This window comes from Fusarium tjaetaba, assembly GCF_013396195.1.
Source record: "Fusarium tjaetaba strain NRRL 66243 chromosome Unknown NRRL66243_c0000472, whole genome shotgun sequence".
Lineage (NCBI taxonomy): Eukaryota > Fungi > Ascomycota > Sordariomycetes > Hypocreales > Nectriaceae > Fusarium > Fusarium tjaetaba.
This window is the reverse complement of record NW_023501668.1, coordinates 20,963-32,388: the sequence shown is the minus strand read 5'-3', so window position 1 is coordinate 32,388 and position 11,426 is coordinate 20,963. Positions and strand designations below refer to the sequence as shown.

Sequence of the window (11,426 nt, the reverse complement as noted above, 5' to 3'; positions counted from 1 at the left end):
CGTTTTCCTTGACAAATCTGATCTCGGCAACCCTAGTATCCTCCGTATAGTACGCCAGGTCTTTGGGTTCTGTCGTGTCCAGATATTGTTTATAAAACGGGCCCTCCTCTCTCCTTTCTCCAGGTGTTTGCCCTGATCAACACACACAGTCCTTCCGTTTCAGATTACACTCTTGTCTTCGGACGATCATTCCTTTGACTCAAAGCTTCTCATTCCTTTTGGAAGCTCAGTCTATCACGATCCCTGATCAACTTTGAACGAGCTAGTTCTCGACTACCAGCTTACTCCATCACTTCGGAGTATCACAAGTTCTGATTCAGTCCTTTATCAGACGCTGCATAAAATCAATACTCTTGTCTTGACGACAATCGAGAATTCTCCATACAAACCCATCCCCCTTACAATACCCAAATCATACCGCCAACATGAAGTTCGCTACTGCTCTCGTCGGCCTCGTCGCCTCTGCTACCTATGCTGCCGCCGCCTCGGTCACCTTTGTCACTCTTGACGACAAGGAGCGCACCATCATCTTCACCCCTGACCCTGGTTACGAAGGCCCCGAATCTGTTACTGTCAGCTCGGCCAAGGAGGTTACTGTTGACTTCCCTGACAAGTACATTGGTAACTTCTATGCTGTCCAGAAGGGCAAGGCTGATCAACCCGGCATGCTTGGTGAGGTCACCTTCGGTGGCTGGAACGGCAAGACTTATTTCGATGTCTCTGCCATCGTGGACCCCAACGACAAGGACAACGTCAAGCAGATGTGGCCCAAGTCTGCTGCCACCCCCATGTCTGGCTGCGAGACCTTCCCTTGTGACAACTGCTACTGGCTCCCTGATGATGTCCAGACCAAGGTCACTGACGAGGTTGACCTCATCACCACCCTTGGAGACGGCGCCAGCCCCTACCAGGCCCAGTCTAACTAAACCTCCATGTCGCCAATTCACCGGACGGCCCTTGACTTCACTTCTTCACCACCCCTCTTTTACACTTTCACGCTGCGGCGTTGAACACCGCGTTGACGATGATATGAATCCCTTTCTACATTACACTACACGATTCTCGTTTTACATACCCCGAAAGATACCCCTCGTGTGTTGCAAAAACCGAGGCCTTTCTTCATAGACCTTTGGGCTGGAGCAGGTGGCGCTTATGGATGGATGTATGGATTACACAGGCAAGACAGGACAAGGTCAAAGCAGTACTTGAGTCACATTCTTCGAGACTCTTGAATACGGAGCAGCGTCATTCTTTCCGTGCCCGCGTAGCATCACAGGCTTGATGTCTCTTGTATCAGCAAGAGAATTGAGGCTGGCACTCGTTCTTCATTCTATGAACATCTTCTTACACTCGTTGGAATCTGGACCATGTCTAGAGAGACTTTTACATATACTTCTTTGTACATACTTGACTTGGGGCGCAAAAGCTCCTTTACAAAAAGATGGGGTTCTCCCTTTGGGACAACAAATTTTTAGACTTTAGACCTGGACATATAGACATGAAAACATAGAGTTTTGACCTGTGCATCCAATATTGATTGGTCCCGCCATGTGAAAAAAGAGTTGAGCTTATGTTGTGTGCGTAATTGGGTGACGAAGCCACGTCAACATGTAGACTTGAAACAAATTGCCGCCCCTGACCCGAACATTGTCTGGCGGAACGCTGACTACCTAGCTCTATTTCTGGGACGACCTCGTGATTTGGAAGCCCACCGAGTGTCGACTACTGTTCTTTGGTTTCTCACCGTCGCCTGACAAAAGAGGAGAGAGGACACGTCAGTTACGCATCACAGCCTGATGTTGTGTCTGCAGGAACAAGGTTGTGCCTGGCCCTGGCCGGAATGTAACGTGGCCTACATGCGAGTCTCTGATCTAACGTAGGTACAGCACAGTACAGCGACCAGCATGAGTTAAACTGTCAGTGAGTTGCGCGATGCTGTTCAAGTTGGCGCTGACTGGACACCGTTGTTAATCAGGCTTGTATTGAAGAGTCATGGCAAAAGACGAGGTTGCGCTGCTTAATGCTTGTTCTTACGGAAAGCAAACAAGGTAGCAAGACATAGCCACTAGTGAATTGAGTTTTGACCGATCGCGTTGCTGTTGATCAATCACCCTGATTGCAGATCATGTACCCCTGCGAAGTATGATCAACCCAACACTGAACCCGCGCTTCAACCAAAACTTTCTGTTTACGAGAAAACCGGACAGACCCGGTCGCGGGAGTGTCAGTGTTAGTGTTATTCCGCGCCTGTGCTTGTGCGACTTCGGGATCCTCTGTCCAACGAACATGCGAGTCGTATATCAGAGCTCACTGACTGTACCTAGTGTAATTAACTAAACCTGTTAGGTTTTCTCAGGGAGCAAGAAAATATAAGTCTTTCCCAATACTTAGGATAAAGAAAGGTCTTGGTTTTCTTTTTCTTTTTTTTTTTGCCTTCCCCTGGTGCCTTCGCCTGGGGAATTTTCACTGATAAGCAAACCTCAGATTAACCAAGCTTTGAGAATGGAAAATTAAAAGAAAAGAGCTGGCCTTTTAACCTGTAAAAAGAAGCTAAGCACCATCGTCAGTATAATAAATGCTGAGATGCCAGCTTCTACGGCATGAAGAGGTGGCGTTGCGCCAGTGAGGACCGTGCGGAGATCTCGAAAACCCGAGCGAGCGGTTCTCACCAAGTCTTGACAGCTTCCTCCCGTCGGGTATTCAAGCCTAACTTGGTTGCTTGTCGGAAGACAGGCTAGGTGCTCGGATGGAGCTTGAGAGACTGGAATGCAAATTCGTTTGGAATGCGGGTTGCGGGAAAAAGTGAGAAGCTTGACGCCAGTTTTGAGAACTACCGGTACCAATCTAGCTCACAATAGTATAACTCGGAACTACAATAACTCTCAATTGTGAGAGCGTATTTATGATGTGAACTCGACGTCCCGCGGATCTTTTACATTAACTCGATGTCTATATCTCCGCTCATCAAAGACAAGTCGGGATTGAGTGAACGTCGGCAATGCAACTAGTTACTGGTGCTTGTCCTGCAAGGAGGCGCTTCGTGCAACCAGACTCTGTCTTGATCACGCCCGAAAGAAAGGTGTTCCAAGTTAAGTTGTCATGATATCTACTTCTCTTCCTTCTCCACCGTAGATTCCGATGCAGGAATCGCCTCACTCTCCTTGGACTCCTCCTCTCTTTTTTCTTCTGCGGGCGTTTCTGTTATCGGCTCTACTACCTTGACCTGCTTAGACTTGATGATCTTTTGTAGGTACTCTCCCGTTTCCCCAAAGCCATCCAGCTTTCCGAGTTTTGCCGTGAGGAATTCAATGTCGTTGTTCATACTGGAGATGGTTAGTTGGATGGCTTAGTTAATTCTCAACAGAACGTACCTTTTCAGGCCAGTTTCAGTCTCGGGATCTGCTTCTCTAAAACTTGACCCAAGCTGATCCCTGTAACTAGCAAACACAGGAAGCATGATCATCTGAATTGATGTCTCAGGGAGATGTTTCGTTAGGACGCGATGCAGAGTAGTTGTCTCCTTCGCCAATGTTTCCATGTATGAATGGACACCCTTGGCTCCATCTGCGTCCCAGTCAATCGTCTTCATCGTCCGTGAGTGAATGGCTGCTCGGCCGCCCATGATCTCAACCAGTTTCTGGTAGATACTATCTTGATGCTCTTGCAGTAGCCGTCTAATCTTGTCGAACTCACCCATGAGATTCGACACGCTCGCTCCGGATCCAGCGTGACGTCGCACAAATTCCCTAACATGCGGGATCAAAGTTGCTGTGAATGAGAGCGCCTGGGAGGCCAAGGCCAAATGCTTGGTGGTGATGTTCTTTAGCCCAGCTGACCGCGTTGCCCCAGCACCAAGAATAAGTTGTGTGCATCTTGAGTTGAAGAGCTGAAGATACGCGATTAATGAGGTCGCAATATCAACAGTCATAGACGGTATGCCGCTGATCAGATGAGAGAACTTGGCGATTCCCTCCAAACATAAAATGGCTGACTTTGGTAACATGAACGTCTCTGAATCGATTGTAGCAGTCCTGGTCTTTTCTTTGCTGGTTCCGTTTGTTTCGATTGCATCGTCCTCATTAACAGGCTCTAATTCCGAACTAGGTATCCAAATCTTGGTACTATCTGTCCACTCATGGGGATCATGCGTGCTGCTCCCCAGGATGGTATTGAGCAACTCGGTGTTCTTCTCGGTAAAGTCTTTGGCATTCCACTGATCAGATTCCATTCCCTGAGCCAGCTTCTGCATTTCTGCATCGCGATTCCTTTGCACGAAGTCCTTGATGTGTCCATTAACCACATTCTTGAGTGACGTGCCGCTTCGGCCAGAGATGGACTCGCATTCGGTGGCAAAATAGAGGTTGAGCGTAAAGTAACGGAGGAAGAGGGTCAGAGGTAACTGTGCAGTCTGTTCTGCTCGAACCTTCAAGACCTTGACAATTTTCTCAATTGCCACGTCGACAGCTTGGCCAAGGAGATTAGTAACATCAAGGCTCTTGTGGAGCTCCTCTTGAACCTCGAATGTTGTACTGTTCATAGGATTGCTTGGGAATCTATCTGGCCTGGGACTGGATATCGGTGATCTGGCTGTGGGAGACATCAGCCCTTCCCCTTGTGGGCTTTCAGTGAGGGAGCTGGTAATCTCCAACAAGACCTTGACTTGTGTCGTAAGCCTCCTGAGTGTCTCTGTGACTCCGATGTAGATCTTGATCAGAAGATCTTCACCATCCTCGGGATCCAAAGAGCGAAGATTCCGTGCCAAAATGGATGACTTTTCCTGATTTGATAGATGTCGACCACCACTTGCAGTAGAGACTGACATCATCGACTCATTGTCATCATCTGTAGAACTGGGCAGGGGGCGTCTGATCAAGTTTCGGATTTCACGCAAGACAGACTCGCGGTATGCGACAGTCGCTTCTGCGATATGTCTTGCTCGATGCAGACCAATCATATTGGGCAGCAGCTCGGTCTTCAATTCATCGGTATTTGTGAGATAGGTTGGAAACACTGAAGGAGACCTAGCATGGCTACCTTTGGATCGACTCGCTGCATGACTCCACCTGAGAAGAATCTCTTGGGATGACACAGATTCGACGTGTCGTCGTAGATCACGTATTAGAATATTCTGAAAGTTGGTTTCGTATGCCTTTCCTATACGAGACCGCAAAGCTGTCAGATCCGCGTTGACGCTTTGTAAAGCTGAAGCTGAACGCAGGTCCCGCAACTGAATGCCAGGTTCATTTGCAGTAGTAGCATCCCTTTCGCCTGCAATAAGCTTTTCAAGAGAGTCGATATTCGCCAGTGCCTTGTCGACTTCCCCTTCGTCCACTAGCGTCTCGCACCTTGCAAGGCCGTCCGCAATCTGCCTCAGCTGAAGCACAGCATCGTTAAGTTGGCGTAGATTTTCTTGGCGCCTTCGCTGGTAGACAATCTGGAGGCCTCTGGTTGCGATTTCTTCGTCCAAAGCTTTCAGCTCTTTTCGAAGTGTCTTAATTCTCCCCACCGATTCCGCGGCTTCTGAGTGGAGTTCCTTCAGCGATCCCAGGGCAGTAAAAAACGTTGTTGATGCGGTGGAGATGGAATTGATTAGATGAACCTCGATAGTGTCCATGTACCAAGACAGCTTCTCTTGCAAAATTGCATTGGTTGCAAGAGCCTTCCTTGGCGCGGCAGCGCTTCCGTTGAGTGAGCTTTGCCCGTCATTGGCATTGGCGGGTCGGATAACCTCGGATCGTTCGCTCACAATGTCAAAAGTTCGGGGATTCTCGAGATGGAATTCATCGTCAAAGTACACAGTTGGGATCGTTGATAGCGGAGGAGGTCCATGGGTGGACCTTCGAACGAAGCCAGCACTTGGTCTTCTCACAGGGCTGTGACCATCATTCGAGTTCATCGAAGAAAGTGATGCGGTCGAGCCTTTCCGAGTTGGACGAGGCTTAGGCCCGGGTCGTAAGTATCCATCACCACTTGATTCGGTCGGGGTATCTTGCCGGCCAGTGCGCTGCTCTTTGTTGGCATCCTCGTCGCTCTCTTTCAAGCGCTGTAGCTGTTCGTATAGGGTTCCAATCTGTGACAAATAGGGCTTGAATTCTTCAGCGTCGACTTTTGTGATGTTTGTCAACGTTACTGGGGGGATATCCCGGGCCGTCGGGGGTTTATGCGCGGTTGAGGCCGGTGCTGAGGTGTGAGGCTGAAGACCAGTTCGTACAATTGGGGGTTGAAGAAGGGTTGAGATAGCTTCGAGAAGTTAGCTTTACGATGAAAGATCCGTGAAGCAAAACGAACCATTCTGACTTGACTCGTATACGGAAGCTGCCAAATTACTGGGGGCACTGTCAAGGATACCTCCTACTGAATGAATAGAGCTCGCTGTAGAGCCACGTCTTGATGACGGGTGGGGATGCATTTGAGCATGTCTGTGACTGTTGCTGCGATCAAGTTAGTCTCCTTTGTTAGTATGCAATAAAAGCACCTAAGACTACCTGTGAAAGGGAAGCTCCCCACGACCTATAGGCGACAATGCTGCAAGGTTGTCCGCAGACTTGGTAGCGTTGGGAGAGCTGGGAGAGAACATGATCAATGGAGATCCGGATAAGTAAGGACAGCTTCAGAGGTGAATGTGCGATGTAGATGGTGTATTAGTAGGGTATCATCGCTCAAAGGATTGCAAACAAAATGTGCACCATCAAATGTATATGATAGGTAAGATTTGAAAGGACAGTTAAGTAAAGAGAAAAAAGAGAGGGTCGGTATCAAGAATGCGCCATCATCACCAAAAGGGTCTTGAATATTACCTTCAGTATCTCGCCGTCTAGACACCTTGTAAGTTACGCAACTTCCCCCCCTAAACCGATTATTGCCTTGGCGTCAACACGTGATGATAAGCGCTGAGCTTTTGATAACTGTCCCTTAAGGTATGGGGTAGAGCTGCAACCACTATACACGCGTCGCGTCTCGAGGGACTGCGCGTTTTCGCGTAAATTGACCTAAGGTTACCCTTCCAACTTGCGGAGTGAAGCCCCTCCATCGATCCACAAACAAGATCTCCAAACTCCCTGGTCAACTTTTAGGATTGCAGCGTAAGGAAAGGAGTGATTCACCAGATTATTCAACATCACGCAGATACACAATGGACCGCGGATCAATCTACTCGGCTCATGTCTATGAGCCGAGCTACGCTGAAAATGGCGATACTCGAATGCAGCTCCAGACACAGCTTGAAACATTCATCCTTGATTTTCGACTGGATAACAACTTCGTCTACAGGTTTGCCCCCAGATATCTAGCCCTCGGCAGTTCTTCATAATAACGGTGCTGTAGAGATCAACTCCGAGAGAATGCCCTCCTCAAGAGATACTTCTGTGATGTCAACATCAACGACTTGATCAGCTTTAACGAAGAGCTCGCCCACCGATTGACATCTGAGCCAGCAGAGATTATCCCTCTGGTAGGGACCACGCAGCGCGCAATATATAAATCTCTAACAAGTCAATAGTTTGAAAATGCACTAAAAAAATGCACACACCGTATCGTTTTCCCTCATGAGCCCAAGGCCGAGATCCCTGATCACCAACTTCTTCTTCACTCGAATGCCGACGACGTCTCGATCCGTAATCTCGATTCCGTGACCATCGCGCGACTGGTGCGAGTCCCGGGTATTGTCATTGGCGCCTCTGTTATGTCATCCAAGGCGACAGGACTCCATATTCAATGCCGCAACTGCGGGCACACACAAAACATCCCAGTTCTAGGTGGCTTCACAGGTGTCACTCTGCCTCGGCAATGTGCCCGTAGCCGAGTTCCCAACGATCCAACTCCGAAATGTCCTTTGGATCCCTACTTTGTTGTTCACGAAAAGTCTGGCTTTGTTGATCAACAGATCATCAAGCTTCAAGAGGCTCCCGATCAAGTCCCTGTCGGAGAACTGCCTCGACACGTTCTCATCTCAGCTGACAGATACCTCACAAACAGGGTTGTTCCCGGATCGAGATGTACTGTTATGGGCATCTTCTCGATCTACCAAAACAAGGCTTCTAAGAACTCTTCCAATGGTGGTGCTGTAGCAATCCGTACCCCTTATCTCAGAGCGGTTGGGATCCAGACAGATATCGATCAAGCAGCCAAGGGAAATGCGACTTTCTCAGAGGAAGAGGAGCAAGAATTTCTGGAGCTCAGCAGACGGCCCGATATATACAACGTGATGGCCGACTGCATTGCGCCCTCTATTTACGGTAACCGCGATATCAAGAAGGCAATTCTTTGTTTGCTGTTAGGTGGCTCAAAGAAAATCCTTCCCGATGGAATGAAATTGAGAGGCGACATCAACGTATTGCTTCTTGGTGACCCCGGTACAGCCAAGTCACAGCTTCTGAAATTTGTCGAGAAAACGGCTCCTATCTCTATATACACCTCGGGAAAGGGCTCCTCCGCTGCAGGTCTGACAGCATCTGTTCAGCGTGATCAATCCACTCGGGAATTCTATCTCGAGGGCGGTGCCATGGTTTTGGCTGACGGAGGAGTCGTGTGTATTGATGAATTCGACAAGATGAGAGACGAAGATCGAGTTGCGATTCATGAGGCTATGGAACAGCAGACTATTTCCATCGCAAAGGCCGGTATCACCACTATTCTGAATGCGCGAACATCAGTCTTGGCTGCTGCCAATCCTATCTTTGGTCGGTATGATGATATGAAGACTCCTGGAGAAAACATCGACTTTCAGACTACTATTCTGTCACGTTTTGATATGATTTTCATTGTCAAGGATGACCATAGCCGCGAGAAGGATGAGACTATGGCCAAGCACGTTCTCAGTATCCAGATGAATGGTAGAGGCGCCGAGGACATGACTGAAACCGAAATTCCCATCGACAAGATGCGACGATACATCACCTACTGCAAGACGTGAGTTGCAATTCCAACCTTTACAATCTTGTTTTTTTATACTGATATCCGACAGACGCTGTGCACCCAGACTAAGTTCCGAGGCTGCTGAAAAGCTTTCTTCTCACTTCGTCTCTATCCGACGCCAGGTCCATGCTGCTGAGATGGAAGCCAACACACGTTCCTCTATTCCCATCACAGTCCGTCAACTTGAGGCTATCGTTCGTATCACTGAGTCTCTTGCTAAGCTCACCCTTTCACCCATCGCCACCGAAGTACATGTCGACGAGGCCATTCGACTGTTCCTGTGCTCTACAATGGATGCCGTCAACCAGGGCAGCAATCAGGGGAGTCGCGAGTTGAACGATGAAGTTAACCGCCTTGAGACAGAGCTCAAACGTCGCTTGCCTATCGGTTGGAGTACTAGCCTATCTACACTTAGGAGGGAAATGGTCGAGGGCAAAGGATACAGCGAACAAGCGTTGAACCGAGCGTTAATGGTTCTTCAACGGAGAGACACGATCATGTTTAGAAACCAAGGTGCTCAGGTGTATAGGAATGGAGCTTAATGTGGCGATAAACACGGGTAATGTAAAGGCTTGTTTGTCAATTTCGACAGATGTCTTGATGGTAGACTGCGTTAATGAGTAATGAGGCGAGATCATTATGACTATTTTGTATGACCAACCTAATTACAAAGATAATCCAGTCTAAGCGTGTTCCTCGCGAACGCTTTGATGTCCTAACCATGATGTGATATGCCTCGAAAAAGTCGGGATCCTCGTAGAATATTCCTTTCTTTTTTGTTTTAAAAAGGAAAAAAGAAAAAACAAGCATTGGACAGAGAGATTGAGAGATGAATGAGGGTTAGGGTGGTAAAGCGTATAAAACCAGAAGCACACTGCGCTTGATATTAACATTTCCCAGCAGCTTGCCATAAGCAAAGTGATGCTGACCAAGGGATAGAGCTCAATCTCAAGTGTATAGATTGCAATCAAGCGAAAAGGTAGTAGAATAAAAATTATATTTACGTAGTTGCACCTCCAGAGCCACCTCCAGAGCCACCACCAGCGCCATCCCCCGAACCGCCAACATTGATTGTATTATGTTGATTCTATTCACTGTTTAAGCCTCTGTTTGAAAAGCTAAATGCTCGATAGCCCCGAATAAGACTGACGGCGACCAAAAAAAAATATATTGATTCTATATATATGTTAGCATGTAGCTCTCAATCCTGTAGCAAGCTTGTATGTATTGTTTTACTTACGGTCATGCCGATTGATGCTTTGACGACGGAATGTGTGATGCTGATTGATGCTTTGACGACAAGAATGTGTGATGCCGATGGGTGCTTTGACGACGGAATGTGTGATGCCGATTGATGCTTTGATGATAAGCATTATGACTCGGCGGCCAATCGTTCATAGCGACGTCGCTTTTTCATCTTTCGATGGGATGCCGATGGATGCTTTGACGACGAATCTGTGATGATTTTTTGATATAAAAGAGGAAGCCATGAGCGGGTTATGCGCAAGTGCACGTGATTCCCTATTTTCAGGTACCAGCAGAACGTTTTGGCAAAAGCGATAGCCAGTAAGGTATGCTACCAGATTTATTATGATAGGCAGTACAGTATATCTATTATATTTCTTGTTAATTGAGGGGAATATTCATATTAAGGAATTAGTATGCTTCACAATCCTAGCTAACTGTGATTATCACGAATTTATATATGTTGGTGTTTTATGTTGAAAATTTAAGCTTTCTAAACTTACAGGGTCCAGCACGGGAGATGTGTCGCTAAAACCTCGTCAATGCAGGTACCCGAGGTACTTCTCAACTGAGCCTAACGAGCCACTGAAATTATCAAAACCATCACAGAGAGCCCTTATCCCTTGTGGCTGAACTGGTGGGTAGCTTTCCCCAAGCAGAGGATTGATCTTGGTCATTGAGCCAGGTGTTGGGAATGGCCCGGACGTGGAAACAAGTGTGCCTCCCTAAGATGCCCAGGTGTTCAAAGAAAAAGATCTGCTCAACAATCACTTACCGAGGTCTCACTACGCTGGTCGCGTATTAGCCGATCTAGGTAGTTATCCGAATTCTATTTTAAGAGAAAACACGAATCAAGCAGAATGACAGAGGCGCAACGAAAGGGGAAGGGGCGGCCATAACAAATTCAGATCTTGGTTTGGATAGAACCCAGCCATGTTAACACGCGGTGCGAGGTTTGATTCATCAACGTTACCATTACTCCTGCTCAGAGCTGCCACTAGAATACATTTGACCGCATCGTGCAATTGGACCATACAAGACTTTTTGCTCCTACATCGGCTCGTTTTTGGAACCAAACCCACATCTGGACCAACACCCACTGCGCACAGAGAAATTCAAATCTTACCAACCTTGAGGTTGCTTTCTACAGGTCGGGCGACAATGGCCATCGGGTGTGTTAAGGCCCAGATCCCTATCTCGTGAGACGTCGATATATACTTATCACACATTTGAGAAAAGGAGATAAGGAATACTGGTGCACTAGTGCC

The 11,426-nt window shown here is 47.7% G+C and overlaps 3 protein-coding genes across 3 annotated transcripts; 2 read left to right on the top strand and 1 right to left on the bottom strand.

Moving 5' to 3' along the window:
- Nucleotides 1–425: 425 nt before the first annotated feature.
- FTJAE_13786 (dnase1) lies at nt 426–926 on the top strand (the record flags this gene model as incomplete). Its single annotated transcript, XM_037346963.1, has 1 exon — nt 426–926. The coding sequence occupies one exon, from the start codon at nt 426–428 to the stop codon at nt 924–926; it is 501 nt and encodes a 166-aa protein (XP_037199197.1).
- A 2,180-nt stretch (nt 927–3,106) lies between these two features.
- Nucleotides 3,107–6,577, bottom strand: FTJAE_13785 (VPS54-subunit of VP51-54 complex; the record flags this gene model as incomplete). Its single annotated transcript, XM_037346962.1, has 4 exons — nt 3,107–3,323; nt 3,372–6,240; nt 6,289–6,431; nt 6,486–6,577. The coding sequence occupies 4 exons, from the start codon at nt 6,575–6,577 to the stop codon at nt 3,107–3,109; spliced, it is 3,321 nt and encodes a 1,106-aa protein (XP_037199196.1).
- Nucleotides 6,578–7,132: 555 nt separating this feature from the next.
- On the top strand, nt 7,133–9,455 carry FTJAE_13784 (DNA replication licensing factor mcm5; the record flags this gene model as incomplete). Its single annotated transcript, XM_037346961.1, has 4 exons — nt 7,133–7,269; nt 7,324–7,450; nt 7,499–8,907; nt 8,963–9,455. 4 exons carry the CDS (start codon nt 7,133–7,135, stop codon nt 9,453–9,455), a joined length of 2,166 nt encoding a protein of 721 aa, XP_037199195.1.
- Nucleotides 9,456–11,426: the final 1,971 nt, after the last annotated feature.